Raw genomic sequence first — 24,706 nt, forward strand, 5'->3', positions numbered from 1 at the left:
GTTTTGTGGAATATAATTCATCTATAATCGAATCTGAATCGATATTGTAACAACCCCTCAACCGGGATAAAATAACAATCTCATGTCAACTAGAAAACAAAGTAATTAAATTTTTCCTCTCTTTCAATTCCTCCTTCCTTCACTTGATTCTTTCCTAGATTAGTGTTTTATAAGTTGGACTTTGTAAGTTTACAAGGTTATTCTCTCACTCTTCTTATTTTTTTTCTTGGATTTTTTTTAATGTTTTTCCCTTACTTTTTTCTATTTCTCTCTCGCCTTTTCTTTTTCTATTCTATTTCTGCCCAGTCGGCAACATATAAAAGGAAGGAAGTGCTGATTTGTTTTATTTTTTAATGGCAAATAATCATTTTACTCTTAATGAGTCGTTTTGCTTTTATTTGACGGTTCTTTTTTTTTTTGTTAGCACTACCAAGCTCCCTTCATCCTAAAACTTTAACCAGATTTTATTCAATATATTTTAAGATCCCTCGTAAAATTTCAGCTCGATCTGATGGTCGGATTGAAAATTACGTCCAATAACGTAAAACTAGTCAAATTGTGATTTTTCATCAAATTTCTAAATTTCTTCAAAAATTCTGAAATTTTAACTCAAGCTAGAACATCATATTAGAAGGCTCCACGTAAATTTTCAGAATTTTCTTGATAATTTAATTAAGAAATACAAATTATTTTTTATATAAAACTAGTCAAAAAATATTAATAAAATCCTGACCTGGGCTAAAACCCACCCAAGCCTTTGCCATGCCTCCGTCTATGGATATATCTCTTCTCCGAGTCAAAAGGCATATATATATATGTATGTATGTATGTATGTATACTGGATTTCTAGGAGTAATTACAAGATCAATGTAACAGATTCCTAATGTAGAAATACTTTAATATAAATGTTCCAACCACTTTTTCATGCAATCTTTTCTCGATCGTTATAAACATACTTCGAAAAATTATGATATCGATCTATGGTTGACTAATCAACTATAATAATACATGGCTTTAATTAATTTGCATGTGCCATCTAATCTTGGATGACATTACTAAAACTAAATTGATAAATCTTACATGCCGAGAATAAAATTAATCGGGAAATTGGAATATTAAGACACGAAAAATTTTATTACAAGAAAGGACATTTTCAACTTATATCTTAACATGTGTAAATTTGTTTTCTTGTACCGTATCTGGATTTTTTTTCTACATCTTATCGACCCTCTTCAAATTAAAATATATGATAGAAGATTAACATTTCCTTTTCCCTCTTCTGTCGAAGTCTGAATTATACACTGGATTCTTAATAAATGCTAGCTTGTTTGGAGAAACCGAGAGGGCATCCCAGCCCATGAAACCTAGATCTACCACTATAAAGTTTCAAACAAAGACATGAGCACAGCACATCTCTCCTGCATGTGAAGAGATCAATTTCCTAGTTTGAAACAGTGACCACCCCGTCGTTATAAAACAAACTTAAATTAGCTACTTCAAGAGTCATCCTTGGGAACAATAAGAAAATCGTAGTCATAAAACTTAGTATGATCAGAAGGGTTTACCTGATACTTAGATAATTTAAGATTTTAGACGGGTTTTAAATTATAAAAAATCAGACTTGTAATTGACCTGATCAAATCAGGATGATATATTAGGTCAACCTGCAATTCGGGTGACCTGACATAACCCGGATGAGATTCAATTTTTTTTATATATTTTTTTTAATAAATCTAAAAAATATAAAATTAATTTATGAATACTTAGCTTCACATATCTTTTTTATAGTTTACATTCATATGAATTGTTTTTTAACTTTTCGATGTGAGATAACTATATATAACTTATATTCACATGAATTGTTTCTTAACTTTTTAATGTGAGATAACTATATATAACCTGCATCCAAATGAATTATTTTTTAAGTTTTCGATGTATGATAAGTATACTACACTTCACATTTAATATACATTAATATGAATTGTTTCTTAATTTTGTAATAAGAAATAACTATACTATATTTTATATTTTTTATAGCCTACATTCATCTATATTGTTTTAAAACTTTTCTATGTATTTTTTTTATTTTCTCGGATTCACCTAGGTCAATCCATATGATTTAAAACCTAATCTCTAAGTTGGGGTCAACCCGGAATAGATTTAATAACTATAAAAATAGAGAACAGAAAAAAAAAACAAAAACAAAAACAAAAAAAAAAAGAAAGGAAGAAATTACAAGACCAACTAGCAAATTGATTGCGAGGATCCCGACCTTGCTTTGATTTTTCAAGATTTTGTTTTTGCTAGAATTTGCTTTAGGTTCTTTCCACCCTATCTTGATTGCGTATTACTAGTTTGGTATTCTTTACAAAGAAAAAATAATTTCATGATTTGGAATCTGTATTCTTTATAATTAATTTTGAAGTTTCTTAGTTATGAAATCTTTATTTCTATGGATTAGTATTTGCATACCATGTATTTGCTTTCTAAAGGTTATTGATTCGAGTTTTATAAATTTCAGGATTATTGGAGGCTTATATAATCGTTAACTTCAGAGTTCATGGGATTAATCAAGGTGCACACAAGTTGACCCGAATACCCACATTAATAATAATAATAATAATAATAAAAGTTGAAGATAATGTAAAAGTTGATGAGTCATATTGCCAATAATATGTCTGTAAACCGTGCTAGCCTTGACAATGCGCGCGGTTAACTCGAAAATCATTTTGCATTTCATGGGCGAGAAAAGACAAGGGGTGTTTCCTTCACGTACAGATCTCCCTCGATCTCTCTCAATCACCATTAATTTTCCTCCATGCTTCATATATATTCTTTCAGGCTATTAATCCTGCTCTTGCTCAATTGTACATGCAAGTGGTCACAGTCTTTCTAGCTAGCACTGCTATATAAGCAGGAAGAGCTTGCAAATCGGTGAACTTTTTTTATAAATATTCCCTTTCCAATCCTATATCTTTCGTGGGACCTCATGATAGTGATCTCAGTATCCCACGGTATGTTTAGGGCTTGTAATGGAAAAGAAAAGGCAAGAAAAGTAACATTCTTTGCTCAATTGTTGTTAGCTTGCTTTCATCTAACAGTCTATACATGATTGTCATGATTATAAGTAATTTCATGCGTGAAAATCCACTCCTTTTAGAAAATCTTGCTTTGCTGTGGTGTACAACCAGAATCAAATCCCGCACATGAATTTTTAGGTCCCTTTTTTCTCATCTAATGCGCTGGTAAGGCTAACATGGAATCAGGCCATGTTTCTAGCTATGAGTAGTCTCTTCAATTGTACATCTTCTTCTTTTGGCTAAGCACTCGAATTTATATCAAGGATTTGGCTTTGGTCATTTTGTCCAGCTATAAATATTCCTCTTTCTTTTCTTCTTCTCTTGTCAACTCATTTTTCCAACATGAGAATATTTTCAATTGGATGACATGCAGTGAAATGTCCCGTGTATATCACGCTAGATCCGTTGAAGGATTTTTGTGTTTTTTTATTTAAAAATATATTAAAATAATATATATATATATATATAATTTTAAAAAAAACCCCGCAAAACACATGCAAACAAGCACACCTTTTACAAACCACAATTGACTTATGGTTAGGTTGCGATCTTATTAATTAGCCAGACCATATCCATATGCATGCGGTTGCTTGAGGTTCAAACGGGCATCTCGTAGGAATCTTAAGTAGACCACATCACAATTCTGTATTCTGAAAATACCTGGTTTTTATTATGATTATCCTTTTGCAACCGAGTTGTAGTTAAATGGGTATTATTAAAATGTCTTTCCTTTTAAGAAAATATATTAAATTCGAACCCTTTTTTTTTTTTTTTTTGTAAAGAAAAGACTCGTCGTCTTTTAACTTCTCTATTGTTTTTATAACAAAATCGAAGAGATAAATAAGATATATATCGAAACACTAAGAAAAGAAGAGGAAAAAAAATCACTTGTGTGCTTGTCTAGTATGATTAAAAGCTCTAACCTTATGATTAAAATGTTTAAGTAGAATGTATATTTTGTCTGAGAGCTAATTTATGTTACCCCAGCTCCTGTCGTTTGATTCGGATGCCATATCATTGCCCCGTCGTGCCTAAAAGATAATGAGATGCTCTCTCATGTTAGTGGGATTAGCAGTAGAATTATCCAGATGACTAATTATTCAGACCCAAGCCCATACTTAATAAGGCCCTGTTGAAAGCCTAGGCCCAAAATAAAATGTTAGTGGCCGAAAAAGCGAGTGCAAAATAAATCGAAGTAGACTCAACAAGCCCACGCAACAACAGCCATCCACCTTAAGAACCAGCCAGCCTGTTCCTTGTCATTTGTCAAAGTTTTACTATACTCTGTCAACGTCCCCACCAACTTCCCTCTCTATTGGCTCCCCTCTATTTCCTTTCCCCGTCAACAGATAAGCCCTCTCCTCCCATTCTCTCTCCAATTCCACGGCTTCTTCGCTTTCAAGGTACGATCTCCTCGTTCTCGCCAATTTTACGTTTCCATTTCGCTTTGTTATTTCCTCTGTTTGGTTGCTATGCTATAAATAAATCGATTTGCCAAACATCGCTGAAGGGCTCATTATTTTCTTTAATTACCCTCTGTCCTTTGCAAATTTACACTTGCCAGTTCATTACCACCATTGATTTTTTGTGGTTTTTTGTTGGTGTTTCTGAGACAGTCATGGCTTCGTCAATCTTCAATGCTCCCTGTACGGTTCCTGCAGTGAAAGGCAAAAACTATTTTGGTCTGAAACCTGCTGTCAATAATGACTTGAGGTTCAATGTTGGCAAGAAAACCTCAATTATAGGATGTCCAAAGCGTGTTTTTACTGTGAGAGCCAGTGAAAAGAAGGATGGTCCAATAAAGAAGTTGGGGTTAAGTGACGCGGAATGTGAAGCTGCTGTTGTGGCAGGGAATGTGCCCGAGGCCCCTCCTGTGCCGCCTAGGCCTGCCGCACCCGCTGGGACTCCTGTCGTCCCTTCTCTTGTAAGTTCCTCAACTTGATTCGAATTGAATTGAATCATTTGACATTTTGTGAGTAATTGCTTTTTTCAACTGGTTGTTTTAGTTGTTTATAATGTCAAATATTTAGATTTTTTTTAAGGAAATTACTTCTGATTATTTGTGTAATAATGCGCGTCAACTATGTGGTACTACTCAATGTACACGTTTTATTCCCAAATCTGATTGATTGTTGATGCTGGTTTTTGTCAGCCACTTAGTCGTCGTCCACGTCGTAATCGCAAGTCACCTGTCATGAGAGCATCATTCCAAGAAACTAGCATATCGCCTGCCAATTTTGTCTATCCTCTTTTTATTCATGAAGGTTGGTATTTTTGCAGGTGATGATTATGTTCTTCCTTTTCTAGTTTAATTTATAATCTCCTCCTTTTCTTAGGGAACTTTATCTTTCTCAGTTTGCATCATGTGTTTTTGAGATTTGCAGGTGAGGAAGACACACCTATTGGAGCAATGCCTGGATGTTATAGGCTTGGATGGAGACATGGACTCGTGGAAGAGGTCGTTTGGCCCTGCCTAATACTCCACTTCATTATCTATTCTTGACAGAAATGATATTTGTAGTTATTTAAACCCACATTTTTTTATATGTTTCATATCCATTGCATTGCACTGACTTGAATTTCCTTTAACTGCTGAGGAAATCCACTAAAATGGGTTCTATTGAAAGTTAATGAATTTTACTCAAACCAATTAAAAATTTACTGGCAAGAAGTTTAAAATAATGTGGAAAAATCAAAGATTCTGCATTAATTCCTTCAACAGAACACCCATGCTCAAGATTTTCTGTTGGTATTTTTTGTTCTTGCATTACAAGATTAATCTTTATAGTTTATACCCAACTATGGTGCACTTCTAACATAAGCAGTCTGGTGCAGGTAGCTAAGGCTCGAGATGTTGGTGTAAATAGTATTGTTCTCTTTCCGAAAGTTCCAGATGCTTTGAAGGTTTATGTTTTTCCTCTGGTTTCTCATTTCTTTATTGAAAAAATTCTAGATTTTCTCTTCTGTTTAGATAAGTATTAGATAATCGATTTTTGCATGCCAGTCTTCCACAGGAGATGAAGCATACAATGATAATGGTCTAGTTCCTAGAGCAATACAGCTGCTCAAGGACAAATATCCTGACCTTGTAAGTCAAAGTAACTAGTCTCTTAGTTTTTACATATTTTAGGATGCTTCTTCAAGTTAAAGAAATTGTGCTTTGAGCATGCTAACCTCTCTCACTCTTTTCTGTTTCTGTAGGTTATCTACACTGATGTTGCTCTGGATCCATATTCCTCTGATGGGCATGATGGCATCGTTAGAGAAGATGGTAAGAGACGCATTTGATATCTCAACTGTTGCAGTTATATTCAGAAGAAAACTGTAACTACTAAGATCACTTTAATACAAGATGACTATGATGACTTAAGACACCTGCCAAATTGCAAGATATGATATTTGCTTAAATATTCATGAATGGCCAATAATCCAAGCTTGGAATCAAATGCATTAAGATTCTTTTTATTTCAAACCATTAAATATATTTACCTTTAGCCAATATCTAGTTGGTATTTAAGTTGTTCTTTATAGGGTCAGCTTCCTTAGATGAGCTCTACTTTAGCAATGAAGAAGCTATATTTTTTGGACGTTAAACAGAAAATCAGATATATCCTAAAAAAATTTCAATTAGCACAATGCAAGGATTGGTATTAAAATTAGACAAGCCTTTGGCATATTTTACAGGACTTCCTTTGTTATTGAATTACACAGCCAGTTTGATTAAGAAAAAAAATTATTTTTTATCCAAATATTTGTCTTGTCGTGATTTTTCTATTTGGAACATTACTGTGCACGAGCATGAAAGTTGGGTTGATGATGAGCACTACTTGAAAGAAGTAGCTACGCATGAATTACTGATCTGTCTTGATACTCTGCAGGAGTCATAATGAATGATGAGACAGTGTATCAATTATGTAAACAAGCTGTTTCTCAGGTAATTCTGAATGGATGTGTTGCTCAATTCACCATTTGGATCAATATGAAGTACTTCTATTTGAGTTTTTGAAGACGTGAGGGCCAATCCCGAGGTTTCAGAAAACTCATTTGGTCCCCTTCCCCCTTATTCCCTGATGCATATCTTTTTCAATCCTGAGATTGATGATTTCAGTCCTCACAAAAACATATGAACTCTGATTTTAAGACTTATATCAAGCTGGAGTAAATGGTGCTTTGAGCTCTTTATGAATTGAGCCATTTATACTGTTTATGATGTCACTTTACCAACAGGCCCGGGCTGGAGCAGATGTTGTTAGTCCAAGTGACATGATGGACGGCCGTGTAGGAGCAATAAGGAAAGCTCTTGATGCAGAAGGATTTCAGCATGTTTCAATCATGTCCTATACAGCAAAGTAATTCGACGGGTTGATTTCTCTTTTAATTAATTTGTTTGTTTATTTTTACACACACACATTACCTCTTTTCCTTGTGCTATGGGTGAAATTTCATTTTTCTATATAACTCGTGTATAAGTGTGGAGATATATAGCTATAACTCACCAATTACTAATGCAAGCTTTTAAACTAGAGACCAACCATGAGTTTGCAATCTTGTTCAGAAAGCTTTTATGATTTATATAGAAAAAGGAATAAATGGAGGGAACTTCCCCCTTCTCACTTTCCAATTTCCAAATGCTTAAAACCTCCTATGTTATGCAACTATGTACTTTCTTCACAAGCCACATGTTGACACTTCCTGTTGCTTTATCCTGTGATCTATGTCTAATTCTGGCCTGTTTCATACCAACTGTATGATATAATGCAAATGGTTAGTGTTTGTTATGTTCTAATCCCACATATTTCTAAACAGATATGCCAGTTCATTTTATGGACCATTTCGAGAGGCACTGGAGTCAAAGCCACGCTTTGGAGACAAAAAGACGTATATGGGTTTTTTTTTTTTTTGAAATGTGGCAAATTTTATAAACATGCAGTTTTGGTGCTGACTTTTGGATATTGTTTGGCATGGTGAATGAAAGTTATCAGATGAACCCAGCAAATTACAGAGAGGCTCTGGTTGAGGCCCATGAAGACGAGTCTGAAGGAGCTGATATCCTTCTGGTTGGCATTGCTTTCTTTGGAACTTTGAAATGGATTCTATTAATGGGGAACATTCTGTCATGCTGAAGCTGCTTCTGCTTGTTTCACAGGTGAAACCTGGTCTACCTTATTTGGATATTATAAGGCTTCTCAGAGATAAATCTCCTCTGCCAATTGCTGCTTATCAGGTATGGTCCGTAACTATTTGGATATTATGGTCTTGCACAAGATATTTTCAGTTTTGACTGAAAATATTTCCCTCTAACCTATATGACGAAGCCCATGATACTATCTGCCCCTGCATACCTGTAAAAACTAAAATTTTGATCAGCAGCTGGATGTTCATGCCACTACCCTTCATCAAAAATATATTTATTGGTTAACGGTAGAATTGTAGTGTTGCCAATGTGGCCAGATTCCCATATTGCTGGTTGTCCCTCAACCATAACTTTGCTTTAGTGCCCCTCCATGCCCCCTCTGAACTTTTTACATGTTCTTCATGTTGATTTTTTTCTCTTAATTTATGAGTGCAGGTTTCTGGTGAATACTCAATGATTAAGGCTGGTGGGGTTCTCAAAATGATTGATGAAGAAAGAGTTATGATGGAGTCCTTGATGTGTCTTCGACGGGCTGGGGCTGACATTATCCTAACGTATTTCGCTCTACAAGCTGCAAGATGTTTGTGTGGTGAGAAGAGGTGAGACTTATCCTACAAATTAGGCATTGTTAGTTGCGGAAAACCTTTAGAGTGAACTTTCTTGTACTTTTTCTGTAATTATGTGGCATTAGCATAAGGTTGGAATCTGAATGGATGTGCTTAGCACACCATCTTTTTACCCTGCTGTTGTCCTCGTCAAGAAGCTGGAACATGTTCTGGTATGTTTAAATAAAATGTATGCCTTTCTATGTGAATAATACACAGCAGAAATGTAGGATTGTAATGCACAGCATTTTCAGTGCTTCAGGGGAACTGCGCATCGTCAAAGAACATGTCAAATCCACATATGGGGCTTATTGATGAACTTATTTATGTGTTTATGGAGTGACATGCTCCAGGAGGCCCTGGGTATTGACAACTAACTAATGTGTGTTTTTTATGTGATTTTATTGGCTGAGTTTTGTTCTCTACTGATTTGACTTGGTCTGGTCTATATGCGTAAATGCAACGGGGGTTTGATCTGACTGGATATCCCTCCTCCTTTGCCCAGTCACTCTGGCTCCTTGTACTTGTTAAAAGATTTTTACTAAAACTTTTGTCTAAATCTTGTGGCATGTTTTTAGAATCTTGGCATGGTATCGTTGAAGTTATATATACTTACATATTGTCACGTCGTATAGTTAGACCTGACCGGGTTGCCGATGGTCAGCTTCTGAACGAGTTGGACTAAGGTGGGATTAATTTGAACCGCTGGGTCGAACAAGTAGGCAAAGGGGAGGGGCCATTGGGGGAATGGGATTTATGATGTTACATTGGTGACCCGTGCTGCTCCACGGGCTGGTCAGAGAAATTTTAGCACACAAGAAATTCAATATACAATCCAAACACAAAATACATGTCCCGCCTCCGATCAATTTTAGAACATCAAAATTATCTCAAGACATGCTCTTTTACTCTTAAATACATGACAAAGAGCTGTGTTTTTTTAAAGTGAAGAAGGAAAAAACACTTTTCTCGTCCGTGGCTAGGTGAACACTATTTTCTCCACGTCTCTTTTAGGTTTTTTTTTTTGAAAAAAAATGCCTTCCCTCTTTTTTTTATTTAAATGATTTCCACGGGTCAAGAACTGGGCTGGGAAAAACATCCCTTCGATCTTATAAAACTTCTCATCCCATCTTAATGGAATTTTAAACTTACCAAAACCCTCAAGTTGTACTTTTCGAATTCAAAGCATTAGACATTACAAGTTTCTAATACATAGATTAGATCACAGAGTTAGGGATATTTACTCTTATCGGCAGGACCCTGCAATCAAATTATGAATAATTTTCTGCTTAAATTATATAATAATTCTTTGTACGCGAAAAATGATACCTGTAATACCAATGCTTTGAACAGAACTAAAAGCGAATTACTATAGCTTGAAAGCGTTCAAGCAGATATACTGCTTACAACCTCATCCATGAGTATGGATTCTCCCTTGATCCTTTACACCGGCGAAGGGAAATCAATCCCCTCTATCGCCCCCCCTCCCCTACCCCATGTATGCCACAAATAAGAAAGCAGGAATCGCATGGCAAGTTCCCGCATTATCTTGCTCTGAGAGATTCAATTCTTGCCTAGCTGCATAAGCTAGGGCTTATTACTTCACTTCAACCATGCTCAATGAGATATCTTTCAGCAATAGCTGCATGTGTTGCAGCACCTATGGGGAGAACATCTTCATCTATCATGAAATATGGTGAATGGCCTGTGTGTATTGAACCCAATGTCTCGTTCCTCACGCCTATGTAATAGAAAGCTGCAGGGACCACTTGTGTGTAGAACGAGAAGTCCTCGGCACCCATCATCGGGGGCACCACCCTGAAGTTTGTTGGACCCAACAAATCAGTGGCCACCTTTCTCACATGCTCGTACATATGATCATCATTCACCGTTGGGGGATAGATCGTGGACTCCTTTTCAAAGAAGTCTACTGTTGCTGAGCATCTGAAAACAGAAGCCTGTTCAACAATCACCTGTTTCATACAGACTCAAAAACTGTTAGATGATCAATTATTCACATTTGACAGGTACTCAGCAAAGAGTGGCCTATAACTCTAAAGTATCAAGCCTCCTTGAGGCTGGTGTGGCTGGAGACATGCCTTTATGGTCCCCACTTGTAAGTCGTAAGCCACAGAACAAGGTGTTTCCTTTTCAGGCTTCGACTAGAAAGGTAGGAGAATATGGAAGATGGGTTATTAATTACCTAAACAGAAGGTCATTCAGGCCCGGATCGATAGCTAGCCAGCAGGCCAGCAATAATGCGATGATTTAAGTCATGATAGCCTAAAGTATATATTAATTCAATTTAATACATGAATCGAATTATAAAATGGGAATCAGAACAAACCTCTTTGATTCTTTGAAGAAGCTGGTAAAAACTTGTGTTGGAGTATGCCCTGAAAGTGCCACCGAGTACAACGGTTTCTGGAATCATGTCCAGATTATTGCCTCCGTCCATTGTGGTGACAGACACTACCTGCATTGAGAAATTCCGAGTTATAGAAATTACAATTTTGAAGAAGGCAAACAGTTTTGGAAAGCTAAGCTTTTTTTGAGCATGGATACCTGAGAGTCCAAGGGATTTGTTTCACGAGACACAATGCCCTGTAAGCTGATTACAGCTGCAGAGGCAGCCAAAATGGGATCAACAGAGTGGTGAGGGCTACCAGCACGGCCCTTTTTGCCACTAATCACTGCTCTGAAGAAGCCACATCCAGCAAGCAAAGCACCAGGCCTTGAACCGATGATAGCAGTGGGATGTTCATGGGATACATGAACTGCAAATATAGCTTCCACGTCATCGAGAGCCCCATCTGCTATCATCCGTTTTGCTCCATTCCCAGCTTCCTCTGCTGGCTGAAAGAGCAGTATTACAGTTCCCTGTAATTGCAGCAGCGAAACTAGCAAGTTTAGATATCCACCGTGGTATCATCAAAACATGAATAAAGATCTTCTGTTTTAAAGTATAATTTAGAGAAAGCTGTATACACTATAGAGTTCCCATCAAGATAGTGTCCCGGGCATGGAAGATGATCATCATTTTCCGTTGATTTCATTACGCGACTCGAGGTGATAAAAGCAGAATTAGCTTACACGTCTATGTCAACCTGTTGATTTTTTTTGTTTAATTATGACCTGGTTTTATAAAACCACTAGTCCTTTAGGAACATCAAATATCCAATTAAGTTACTTCGGAGTACAAAAATCATAAGTGTTTGAAATTAACCCAAACTAATCACTTCATTTAAAACTAAGGAAGTATCATAAACCTAATTTCATTTCACTATTGAATAGTCTAGACAATAAAACTCTCTTCAAGGGGTCAAATCTTCAAGCATTTCGCTTGGATTATATGGTTTCTTTCTTACAGAAAGAGTGACAATGGACAGAAGTTTGTTTCTTCGAAACACTCTTTCTTTAACGCTATCTTTCCATATACTTTAGCCATTTAACAATGCCATTGTGGAAAACTAGCTTCCTGGCTAATTCATTTCTTTAAGCTAAAGATTCTGGGCTTCAAATCCGCTCCCATGTAGGACACAGTAAGAAATAAATTTGCAACATTAACCCCAACAAAAAAAATAATTTTTTTTCTTTTGAAAATGAAGAGATTTACTGTGCAGCAACAACTTTGCTAAGCTACTATGCATATCAAAATCTCAGGTGTCTTGTCCATGCAGGTAACAAATCAAGTAACAATACGTGTTTATAAGGATAAAATCTAACATAGTAAAGATCTCAAAAGTCATCACCAGCGCTTCTTCTAAACAAATATTGTCCACAGAATGTGACATCCCACTAAAAAGTGGTAAAATGCTTTCGGCTTCCAAATTCCAACCGAATAACCCATACTTAGAAAAGGCAAATGAGAGCAGAAGAAAGTAATGCGCCCATGTATGATTTGAACACTCAGGATGCATGACTTTCACATTACGGGCAGTTGCTTTCCTCACATGTCAAACTGATTAAGACAAAAGCATGAGCGAGGAATCCTAGAAAAGAAAAGAAAACACACGTTTGATTACACGAGATGCCCAGAAATTTAAACTACCTCTGACTCACTCACTTGAGACTTGAGAGGGAGTTGTGGTGATTTTGTCTTCTGTACAGCCATCAATTTTCAATAAAGAGTTTGATGTACAAGCAAATTTTCAAAACAAATACATCTAGCAACTACGCTTTTCATGTAATCTAATCATTTAGAGTCTAAAAAATTCATATTTTAACACTCACACGATGATATATGAGATTGTGTGTAAATTTAGTGAGAAGATTCTGTCTGTAAATTATTTTCCATTTTTTTATATGAAAAATGATTTTTAAAAAAATACTAAATTCACGTACAAACTGATGTATAAACTAATGATAATACGTGGATATTATAAATTATAAATGATTAAGTATCGTGCCAAAAATAATGATCCCTGTATGTGTGTAGCATTACTCTTAACAAATACGTAACTGCGCGGTGGGTTTGAGAATTTCGTGCCTGTAATCAACGATACGGATACGGGAAAGGGTACTTAAAGATTTCAGATGATGCTTAGAGTGCGATGGAATAGACCACAAATTCATCGTGCCCAAAAACTGAAGAGTGGAGACAGGTAAAAAGACAACAGCAGTTGATGAAAATAGCAAGGAGAAAGTGATAAAATAAAAAAAGCTATTCGGCCTTTAATGGCTAAGAGAAAGTGACCCAACACCATCCTCCCCTGCCCATACTTTTTGGTAGAGACCAATTCAATGCTATACGCTCAAAATGAGGTCCAACAGAAATTGTTCACGGATCCATGGCATTCTACTCTTTTTGCCTGTTTCCATAGCATCATCATGCTCTGCTCCTTGTACACAACAAGGATTGCTCTCTCCAGAAACCCAACATTCTCTTTAAATTCATGATTCCCGGCAATTTCTTATTGAAATTGACAACGGTAACTAGAACCATGCCTATTACGACTTCTATAATATAAAAAAAACAAACCTGCAAGAGATGTTCGCGGCTCTTCAAAATCTTGGCAGCACCCACCAGCATGGCGACATGAGCATCATGCCCACAAGCATGCATTTTGCCGGCTACCTTGCTTTTATGCTCCCACTCTACAGCTTCCTAGAACAAGCAACCCCAAGATTTAGGTAGTTCTTTGTGAAGCTAGGCTAGCCAATTTATTACCATGTGACACCGGATTTTGCCTGTGTTTGGGTGGGAGGTGTGGTAGGTTTTTTTTTAAGGTATCATTTTATTAAAGCACACACCACACTTTTTAAAAGCAAAAAGTACATGCGTTTTTAGTAAGAGGTGTGGTTGTTTTTTTCCTCCCACCCAAACACCCTCTGAAGTGACTCCCTATCCCATAGAGACATTAATATTAATAAGTGCCCCTATGCAAAACATCTCAAGTATTTTGTCAGTATACTCTGATAACTTTTACATTAAAATTTGAATATTTGTATAGTTTGTCTTGTCACCGATATTAATCTGACACTTACAAGACAGGCTCAAATAATCACACTAGTTCTTATTTTAATTTGACACGTGTTAATAAATGTTAATATATTCATAATGAGGTTATCTTCTATGTCAGTACAAATAAATAAATAATATTCATGCACAAATTCTCATTTCACATTATTTTTCTTCTTTTCCTCCCTAGTTTTATTAAGGAAAAAGAATTAGTTTAGATCATGGGCGTGATAAAAACAAGCAGCAAGCTACAAATCTCAACCACAAAAAATTATTTAAATCAGACATTTTTATGCTGCTAATTCAAGTCTAAAATACAAAAGAAGAAAACAGATTACGATAACTAATTTCCAGTTTTAATTTCTATTTTTTGAAAAACAAAAATATAAAAAAGGAACCTCGCAAAAAGCTGATTTTCTTTGGAGCCTCTAAGTTCAAAGTCATCCTTTAATTATCAAGTACAATACACCATCGATCGTCCTGAACAATACACGTGCATACATACAAATACGCACAAAAAAAAAAATTCGGTACTAGCTAGCTACCTGAATTGGGAGGGCATCCATATCAGCTCGAACAGCCACAAAAGGAGGCCCACCGGTGCCGATCCAAGCCCGAATACCCGTTTTAGCTAAAGGATACCTATATTCAATCCCCATCTTATCCAACTCATATCTTACTAGCTCACTTGTTTTGACTTCTTCAAAAGCAAGCTCTGGATTCTCGTGAATCTTCCTCCTCACGCTCTTCAACCAAGTAACCGTATCTGGCCGCCGTGCCAGTGCCAAAACAGCCTCTGAGCAGGCTTTGGTCCACACCTCACAGCCGGTTGACGACGGTACTTTTTCCGCCGTGGATTTTGATTGGTTTTTTGGCCTGGAATTCAAGGAATTACCAATGGTACTATCCAAAAACGAAAATGAATAGTCAATGTTATTTGTGCTTGTGCTTCTTGTTGTTGAAGAAGAAGATGATAAGACGATAGGGTTAGTAAAGATTAAAAGTAAGAGAAAGAATACTGAGAGATTTTTTAGGGAATTCATTTTTTTCTTGAGAGGAGAGAGAGAGAGAGAGAGAGAGAGGAAGTTGCAGGCGGGGAATTGGAGTCAAGACTCGAGGGAGGGGAAATGGAGAGAGGAATGTTTTTAAGGGTATTAAAGCACGTGGGAATAAAGGAATGAGGAAATACTACACGTGAGAGAATATGTAAAGAAGAAGAGGTCGATGAATGGCGTCGAATCGTGCAGTCGGGTCCCACCACTTCATGAGTTGGAAAAGGACGGGTTGTTTTTATCCTTAGTATTTTTTATACTCTCATCTCATCTCTTGTATGGAGTAGTTAATTATTAATTAAATTTCTTATAGTTTAATATAATTATTAAGCCTTTTAGAGGTTGACTTAAAAAGTTTATGACCACGAATATGATTAGGTTTCGAGTTAGAACTAAAAAGATATTATTAGTTTTGTACAGCTTTATTAACTCGATTAGATTTTTAATAATTTAATTAATTATTTAAAATTCTTATAAAATTGGTCGAGCTAGTCTAAAAAAAATAAAAATAAATGAAATGATATTATTTGACTAAGGTAATTTATCTGACTGAACTCAATGATCATGACTTTTTCTAAATTAAGTCTCCAAAATGAATTTTGATAATTATATATTTTAGTTACTTTTTAATATATAGTTGCAATTTGCTCCTTTTGGGGGGAAGTGCGCCTTGGGTTATGGAATGAGATCTCCCATAGATAATTAAATCTATCATTCCACAGAGAAATATATCATGTACAATTACAGGGAAAAAAATATTGTTCTTCATAGCATGTTATTGCGTGAAAATATATTAAAAAAAAACACAATACCAATTTACACCTCACTTTTTTATATGCTACAGCTTATCATTCTTAATTCACTATATCATTTTACTAAACAACCTATATTTTAATTTTATTTACCAAAGTTAGACTGAAAAATCTAAATTATTATAAGTTCGTCAATGATCATGGAGGATGACTTTTTTTAACACCTAGGTTGTCCTTTCAATGCCTAAGCCCTTTAAAATATTAATAATAATAATAAATAAACATGGTATGTCAATAACAATTATATCCAAATATAAAAACAATAACAAGTGAAAGAATGACTGCTAAATGATTTTCATAAACACGTGAAGCAGGAGATAACAAGAGACTGCAGCCTTGGTTAAAATTTAATTTTTTTATTTAAAATTATTTTTTAATATTTTTAAAATGTTTTAATGTACTGAGATTAAAAATAAATTTTTAAAAAATAAACATTCTTGAACAAAAAATATTTTGAAAAACAACCGTTACCATATTCTCAAACACCACTTAAACAATAAATATTACTAACTACAAAACAAATTGCACATGCACTGCATAAACTCAAATTAATAATTAAACCATGCAAAACCCATAAATTATCTTGCTTGAACAAGTAACCCTTGCGAAACACATACACACTAAAATATCTCACTATTTAGGATTCTAATCATATATTAAAAGGCCACAAAATGAGATCGTGCTTAACTTTAAATAAACTCCGAACAAAACTCTTCATCAATTAAGATTCTGTTTGGTTGTCTTCTAAGCATGATTAGAATCGTCTCGTCTCGACAAGATCTTTTTAACAGTACCAGATATATAAAAAACAAAGTCTTGATATGTTTCTAATGACTTTTTTTTTTCTTTTTTTTCTCATGCCACATCAGCTTCTCTCTCGAGCTATTAAATCTCATGCTTATTGGATATTTATAAAATTTTAAGTTAACTTTTATATATGTTAATTAATTTGAAGGGAATATAAATTTTGAAACAATTGTTATTTTTAATAGCAATTATGTCGCAAACTGTATAACTTTCCTAGTATTTTTTAAACAAGTTATTTTCACAAAGCTTTTATTAATATGTGTTAGAATGACAAAAGGAAAAACCTGACAATTTTTTAGAGAATAGTGGTCAGTGGTCACCATATTGGAAAAGGTCCCAATGCTTTTGCTTTTGCTTTTCCTAAAAAGGAAAAAGCTTTTGCTTTTGCTTTTCCTAAAAAGGAAAAACTGGTCAATTCTTTTTCTTAACAATGTCAATCTCTCTAGATTGAATATTTTTTTTTTTAGTTTAACATGGATGTCCGGGCCAGCTTGCGTGTACCTCGACTAATCTCATGGGTCCTGAAGTTAACCACCATGTAAACCTCCAGTGGCCATTATATGAGCAAACACAGGGCTCGAATCTGAGACCACAAAGAAAGCAAATCTCTTGGTCCTAAACTTTTACCACTGATCCACCACCTAGATGGTTAGATTGTGATAATTCTTATTCTTATTCCTCTTATCCCTCTTTTTTTTTTTACTTTACCTCTGGTTCACAATAAAATCTCGCAATATCAATCCCCAAAACCACCACCTATCTTAAGCTTCACCACCAAATTCGTCCCAAAATACCACCCATCTCAAGCTTCATCACTAGATCCATCCCCATCCATCATCTATTGCCCATTGCTTATTTGTTTCAAAAGTTTTCTACCGGATCTGAGAGGAAAATGGAATTGAAATTCACATTTTTTTATTCTTAAAAAGAGAAGAAAGTTGAAAAGGGGGAATTAACAATTTGTAAAATAAAAAATTTAGTTGCCCGGGTATTCTGGCCAACCCAACCAGCTTGTGACCCGGGACTTACCCGGGGGTCGACCTCCGGGTCGGGTTTAAAAACCATGATTAAAAAAATAAGGACACAACTTCATGAAAAAATTTTAAAACTCGTTGAATATTTTTTTCAGGCTAAGTTGATCTGGGTAACCTTGGCCAACCCACTTAATTTATCACCCAGGATTTGCTCGGGATCGACCTATGGGTCGGGTTTAAAAACCATGATTGAAAAAATAAGAATCAAATTTGGCATGGAAATCAAATAAAATCAAACAATGAGGGATGAATCTAAAAAAAATTAATTAAAAAATAAATGAAACTAAAAGAACTTATAATGAAAAGAACGGGGACCAAGTTTAAAAAAAACAAAAATCATGTATGAAATTGAAAAAAAATCAATTAAAAGAAGGGTGGAAAACAAAATAAATATCAATTAAAAGAAAAATGATCAAATCTGTCATAAAAATAAAATGATAAAAGATAAAATTGAAAAAATAAATAAATCATAAAAGGAATTTAAAAGCAAATACAAAGCAATGAAAAAAAACCACAATTGAAATGATACAAAAGGTTATGACATTTTGTAACTCTTGGTGGGTGAAGGAGAGAGAAAAGAGGGTGGAGAAAAAATAATTCAATCATCACCTAGCGGTGGAGATGCTGACAACACGAGCCGGTCAGGAAGAAGCGCCACCCCGAGACGCTTCGCTTGAAAAGGTGGTTGGGTATTTTCAAAGATTGGAAGAGGTGTTATGCGCATACAACCTCCACACGCTGGCTCGTGACCAGCACGCACCATCAGCTTTTTATTTTTTTATAAATATCAAAACAGTCCTGACCCCACACAAAATTTACAAAAAAAACCAGAGTGCAAAAGATACAAATACCCCTAAAGACAAAATCATAAAATCCAGGTATATTTTGGTAATCTCACAGTGCTAAAAATAAAATAAAAACTAGAAAAGCCCTTATACTTTTAAGGGTATTTCAGACTTTACACTGTGCAACCAAGAGGGGGAAACATACATACCCCTCATCAATTCTACAATACCAAATATATCCGGTAGAAAAGTAAAAAAAATATCCTTAAAGCCAACTTTTTTCTTTCTTTCTTTAAAGGACAATTCAGTAAATTCACTGTCCACGGTGAATTGTGAGAGAGACTATAAATAAACACTCTCTTTTAAATTATTATTTTTTTGTAATTTTAATTGGTTACAGCACTCTATTTATTTGTAAAGAAACAGTGATCTAAGCTAGGGCTTCTTTATGAAGAAGAAAAAAAAACCTAAGATGACCCTTATCCCCTTTTATGAGGTTTTTTATTTTTCTTTATTCCTGAATTTCTTTATTTGTGCTAAATAAGGAATTCTTTAATTTGCATAGCAAGACCATGTTCCCTCTCTCTTTTAAGATAGATATTTTATTAAATTGAAATTGAATAAGATGGGGCAATCTAGAGCTGTGACCAACTTAGATAATATAGAACTATCAGTACAGAGAATTCCAAGCCAACACACTACTGTAAGGACATCCATCCAAAACATACAGTGAAAATTAAAAACTAAAAATCTAAAATTCTAATCTATAAAATAATGTTGTTCTACAAGTGGATGGACAGCTGATGTTTATTTTTTTTCCTTACAGCAACCCACCAATAGCTCTGCGTAACCTTGATCTTTCACTTGATAAGCATTTTTTACCAGAAGATCTGAGAACTGGAATATTTTTTACCAAAAATATTACCTAAACTAGACAAATACTGTAAGAAAAACATCATATGCAGTGGAAATATACTAGATCTGGTATTTATTGAAGAAGAAAAGACATTATCACCGGCACAACACTGGCAAGTGGCAACAACACACAACAAACTCTGAAAGAGACTCATGTTAGAGAGATAATTTAATTGCGAGAGTATTTATTGGTTAGGTCTGTGTAATAAATTCAATTCAGTTCTACAACTTAAGCAAAATCAATTTAACTCCCTCATCAAAATTGATAAAATATGTATGTGATTTAGGGTAGTGGTTATTTTAAAAAATTTATTTTTATTTAGAAATATATCGAAATATTTTTTTAATTTATTTATAACATTTGAATATCAAAATAATTTAAAATATAAAAAAATTTATTTAAAATAAATTTTATTTTTCTTACTCCTCGCAACTTGCCTAAAACAAAAAAGCCCATCATGTTATTTGTCTGCATCTTAAAAGATGGTTTGGTGATAAGACTTGACAACTCATCTATGTGTAAGTCTTAAATTCAATGATGATGTTTTTGAGAAAAAAATTTGTTTGGAAAATTCCAACATCGCATATGTATCATTTTTTATAAAAAAATTAGCATAGTAAAATACAAAAAATTAATGAATTGATAAAGGTAATTTGTTTTTTTTTTTTTTGATAAAATATCACTATCTATCTCACATTTAAAAAAACATAATTTTTATTTAAAATTATTATTCTTAAGTACAATAATATAGTTATCGCGCTTCAAAATAACAACATTTAATAAATATTGTATTTTAAAAGCGTGGCGTGGTCAAATTCTAATCTTCTATCTAAATCGGTTGATTGATTAGATTTAATTGTATTATTCAGTTGATCGTTTCACATAAAAATTATAATTTTATGAATTTTTTTTCTAAATATATTTTATGAGTCAAAATATATATTTTTGCCTAACTTATTAATTCAAAAATAAACTTCAATCAAAATCTTAAAAGATTATTATTAATATGATATTGATGATTCTTAATAGTCACGTAGATCATTCTATCTATTTTTTTTAATTTATTATGCTAATAACCCAGTTTATACCAAACATGCATCGCAAATTTTGTGTGCTGGAACCTGGAAGTGACATAAAAAATTCAAACTAATGACTCGGTAAGATGCAAGCCACCTCCCTGGACCACTGCTTTTTGTGGCAACATGAACTGCTTTCTGCTATAGAAATACTCAGTTATTTTGTTGTGAAGCTATTTTAAGCTTGACTAATGGCTATGGTCAAACAACAGTGTAAAAAACGTGACATAATTGTGGTCCGAAATCAAGACGAGAAAAGGAAAAGATATATACAAACATACCAAATGGAACCGGCAGAGGAGGCAGCGGTGACGGTCGCGTGGGTTCTGAAAAGGACTCCGCAACTTATTTTTCACGTGCTATGCCGATCTGGTCCAGCTTTCTTCTTCTTTCGCTTTTTTTTCCCCCTTGGTTCCAGGTAACAATTCAATGGGGGGCGGTTCCTCGTTCATTTTCAAAAACTTCGACTGGTCAATAAATTACTATGAAATATCAAGAAGGACATATAGGACAAGGAACGCTAAACGAATCCAAATAATCGACGCACCTAATATTATTAAGCTTGGAATTAATTTTCAAATTAAGAGATCCGCTTACTAAATAAGTTGCAAGAAGATAGAGAGATCTTGCAAGAGACCGCTTACTAAATAAGTTGTTTTTATAAAAAAAAACTTTGTCAGAGTAATTTTTTTTAAAAAATAATTTTTATAAAAAGTAAATTCTTATATATATATATTATGTTTGGTAATTTCATGAAAAACGAGTTGGAAAATACTTTTTAATAATTTATTATGCCATGAAAAATAAGTTGTAAAATAACTTGTTAGTGCTTTAATTTTTTTCAAGTTTATTAAAAATATTTTTTTGAAAAATTATTTTTATGAAAAGTAAATTCTTGAGAAGTGGATTATTTTTTGATATTAGGCAAAATCATAGAAAATGAGTTGATATAAAGATCAAATTAAATCAAATTCTAGAAGATAAAATTGAAAGAAAAAAATTAAAATAAATACATAGCAATCAAAAGATTGAAGATCAAATTTGATATGATAAATAAATAATATAATATTTTTTAATTTTTTATAACTTTCAAAGAGTGTAGTTCGTCTAAAATAAAAGAAAAATATTTTTTAAAAAAGTATTTTATATTGAGTAACTTTTTGTAATACTAAATAAACATGAAAAAAATTAAAAAATATTTTTTAAAAAACCATAGTCCATCTATGTTCTTGCTTCGGATAGCTTTCTTTACCCAGAGCAGTGAGCTTAGTGTCGAAGTCTGTAATTGACGGCTAAAGGGTCGTCAGTTTACGGCATATCTGCTTAAGCCCCTACCCAGCACTCGGATTAAGAATTACTACACCAGGGCTGAACCACAGGGATGGACAGCCCTGAGTCAGGTGCACATCATGACGTAAATGAGGATGCCGATGATAAGCAATCGAATAGTAAATAAAAGAACGAAACTCCCCTCTTTGCTTATGGTTGGATTTTGGAGTCTTAAATTGAAACTTTTCATCATATGACTGTACTCGTTTTCATTTACATTTTCTTGCAGGTTAAGCTAGCTTGCGAACACGGTGGTGTGGCTTCTGGATGACTCGGCCCTCATGTGCTTGTTAACTAGACACGCCATCTTCTGACAAACTACGAGTTTGATGGCATACTCCAACCACAAAACACAAAAGGGTCATCGCATATTAAAATCAAGCATAGTTCTATCTATGTATTACTTGTTATGGTTGCTTTGTTTTACTTAAAGCTTGAGTACCTAAATATCAATATAGCTTTTTCTATATGGTAAGTTGGAGGATAGGATGATCTATATGCATTAGCTAGAGGTTACATTGCTCAAGATAAAAAAAAAAAAAAAACCCATGTGTGCTTATTAAAGAAGTCATTATATGGTTTGAAGCAGTCATCGAGGCAGTAGTATAAAAGGTTTGATACTTTTATACTTGAACGTGATTACTTTAGGAGTGATTATGATTTTTTAGGAAGCTCTCAAATGGTTTATTTATGTGCTTATTATTGTATGTTATTGACATGTTGAATACCTCCAATAACATGTCTGAGATCAACAACTTAAAGGATCGATTTAGTGGTGATTTTGAGATGAAAGATTTGGGCGTAGCAAAAAAAAAATTAGGTATGGAGATGTGTAGCGATCAAAGCGCTAACTAATTATACTTATCCAATATAAAGTATCCTAAAATGATACTTGAGCATTTTGGTATATAAAAAAATACAAGCCAATATATACTTTACTTGCAATCTATTTTAAGTTATATATAGCTCTGTCACCAAAAAATAAGGAGAAGAATGAGCACATGTCAGGTGTTCCATATACTAGTATAGTTAGAAGCATTATATATGTTATGGTCTGTACTTGTCCAAATATTTCACATGTTATTAACGTGGTTGACAAGTTTATGAAAAATCCTAGTAAAGTTCATTAACAAATTGTGAAATTGATATCTTGTTGTCTTAGAGATACTACATATATTGGTTTGATATATGACACTGGTAGTGTTAAATGCTTTGTAGATTCAGATTACGCTGATAATTATATAAGAAAAGATCACTAATAGGTTATATTTATCACTTTCTTAGGGTGTGTCATGGTGTGTCATTAGTTGGAAAGTAATTTTTATAGTCCCATGTTGCATTGTCTATAATAAAGGCTAAGTATATGACATTGACAGAGGCATCAAGAGAAGCTTTATGATTAAGAGGTTTGGTTGGTAATATTGGTTTGTCACATTAAATGTATATCGATGTTTAAATTGATTGATTCTAAAGAAAAGTTCTATGCATTTTTTCAAGCTACCGTGGATCCTCGAAATACGGTATGCTCTATATAGATTTCTCATCAAGAAAAATAATCATATTCTATACAATCATCATTATATTTTCTATTGTGATTAAAAACTATTTGACAATTTTTTTAAAAAAAATTAACTTTATTTATTATTTATCGCTCACATATTGGTTACACTTTAAAATTATAAAGTTAGATTTACTGTAGAATTCATTTTATGTATTGATTTTAATCCATGATAATATGTGTGGTCATATTTTTAAAAAATACAAGTATCTTTTACATTTATCCAAAACAAATATGCCAGCATATATATATATATATATATATATATATATATATATGCCCGCAAAAACAAATAATAGAATTTATCTCCTTCCCCACCTCCTTGAATCACCCAAGTCCATGAGCACTTGATATGAACTCACAGATGTGAAAAGAAAAGGAAGCTGCGGGCCTTCAGTCATTGAATAAGTTGTTTAACTAACATTTTGATCTTTTGCGAACAGGCTATATCATCTTTCACTATCTGCGAACAGCTAGGTCTTAATTGTTTGTCCTAGGAGATTAACCATCCCAGGAAAAAAAAAACCCAGGGTCTGGTTTCATTATTTCTTGCTGTTTCCCTTAGATTCTATCACACCATTACATTCTATTGACGTATCGTATCAGAAAATAATATAAATTATATTTTAAAATTTTATTTAATAATTTAAATTATTAGATTGAATTAATTTTTTGACATGATATCAGAATTTTAATGATCAAGTAATCACGAGTTTGAATATTACCATCTCTATTTATTTAATAAAAATCAATCACAAGATAATATGAACTTGTACAAGTTTCAAGCTCAAAACTTTTTTTAAAAAATGTGTTAGAAATCATATTTTAAAATTTATAATTCTTTGATACATTATTCATGGTTCATTCTTTCAAGACAAGTTTATTGTCTTTATCCCTGCAAATACAATAAAGAAGCCCGCGAGTGGGTTGGGCAGCACCGAATATCAACGAGGCCATCAATTGAGTTAGGACACGATTCACCAATGAAGAGAAATAAGAAAACAGGCACTTAATACTTTTCTTCCTGATCATTATAATATTCTTTTCTGTTTTAAAA

The 24,706-nt window shown here is 33.8% G+C and overlaps 2 protein-coding genes across 3 annotated transcripts; one reads left to right on the plus strand and one right to left on the minus strand.

The window, feature by feature from the left end:
- The first annotated feature begins 4,315 nt into the window (after positions 1-4,315).
- Positions 4,316-9,031, plus strand: LOC7463150 (delta-aminolevulinic acid dehydratase, chloroplastic). Its single transcript, XM_024594307.2, has 13 exons — positions 4,316-4,483; positions 4,697-5,004; positions 5,233-5,344; positions 5,465-5,538; positions 5,916-5,984; positions 6,085-6,168; positions 6,282-6,351; positions 6,959-7,014; positions 7,308-7,429; positions 7,887-7,958; positions 8,056-8,137; positions 8,227-8,304; positions 8,650-9,031. Exons 2-13 carry the CDS (start codon positions 4,699-4,701, stop codon positions 8,815-8,817), a joined length of 1,293 nt encoding a protein of 430 aa, XP_024450075.1. The 5' UTR covers positions 4,316-4,483; positions 4,697-4,698; the 3' UTR covers positions 8,818-9,031.
- Positions 9,032-10,163: 1,132 nt separating this feature from the next.
- Positions 10,164-15,407, minus strand: LOC7466461 (IAA-amino acid hydrolase ILR1-like 6). 2 transcript variants are annotated; one of them, XM_002302195.4, is made up of 5 exons: positions 14,826-15,406; positions 13,801-13,926; positions 11,385-11,699; positions 11,167-11,295; positions 10,164-10,792 (listed from the first exon to the last, which is right to left on the minus strand). In XM_002302195.4, exons 1-5 carry the CDS (start codon positions 15,321-15,323, stop codon positions 10,427-10,429), a joined length of 1,434 nt encoding a protein of 477 aa, XP_002302231.2. In that variant the 5' UTR covers positions 15,324-15,406; the 3' UTR covers positions 10,164-10,426. The 2 variants fall into 2 exon arrangements, with proteins under 2 accessions (XP_002302231.2, XP_024450074.1); XM_024594306.2 differs by lacking the exon at positions 13,801-13,926 and having other exon boundaries at positions 14,826-15,407.
- Positions 15,408-24,706: the final 9,299 nt, after the last annotated feature.

This window comes from Populus trichocarpa, chromosome 2 (assembly GCF_000002775.5).
Source record: "Populus trichocarpa isolate Nisqually-1 chromosome 2, P.trichocarpa_v4.1, whole genome shotgun sequence".
NCBI lineage: Eukaryota > Viridiplantae > Streptophyta > Magnoliopsida > Malpighiales > Salicaceae > Populus > Populus trichocarpa.

Bases quoted from the DNA above. Each gene is read 5' to 3' on its own strand.
- LOC7466461 (XM_002302195.4), bottom strand. From the start codon at position 15,323: ATGAATTCCCTAAAAAATCTCTCAGTATTCTTTCTCTTACTTTTAATC. The intron at 13,927-14,825 runs GTAGCTAGCTAG...TGCTTGTTCTAG, and splicing joins TGGATGCCCTCCCAATTCAG to GAAGCTGTAGAGTGGGAGCA. The intron at 10,793-11,166 runs GTTTGTTCTGAT...TGTATGAAACAG, and splicing joins TTCTTCAAAGAATCAAAGAG to GTGATTGTTGAACAGGCTTC.
- LOC7463150 (XM_024594307.2), top strand. From the start codon at position 4,699: ATGGCTTCGTCAATCTTCAATGCTCCCTGTACGGTTCCTGCAGTGAAA. The intron at 5,345-5,464 runs GTTGGTATTTTT...TGAGATTTGCAG, and splicing joins TCCTCTTTTTATTCATGAAG to GTGAGGAAGACACACCTATT. The intron at 7,430-7,886 runs GTAATTCGACGG...ATTTCTAAACAG, and splicing joins ATCATGTCCTATACAGCAAA to ATATGCCAGTTCATTTTATG.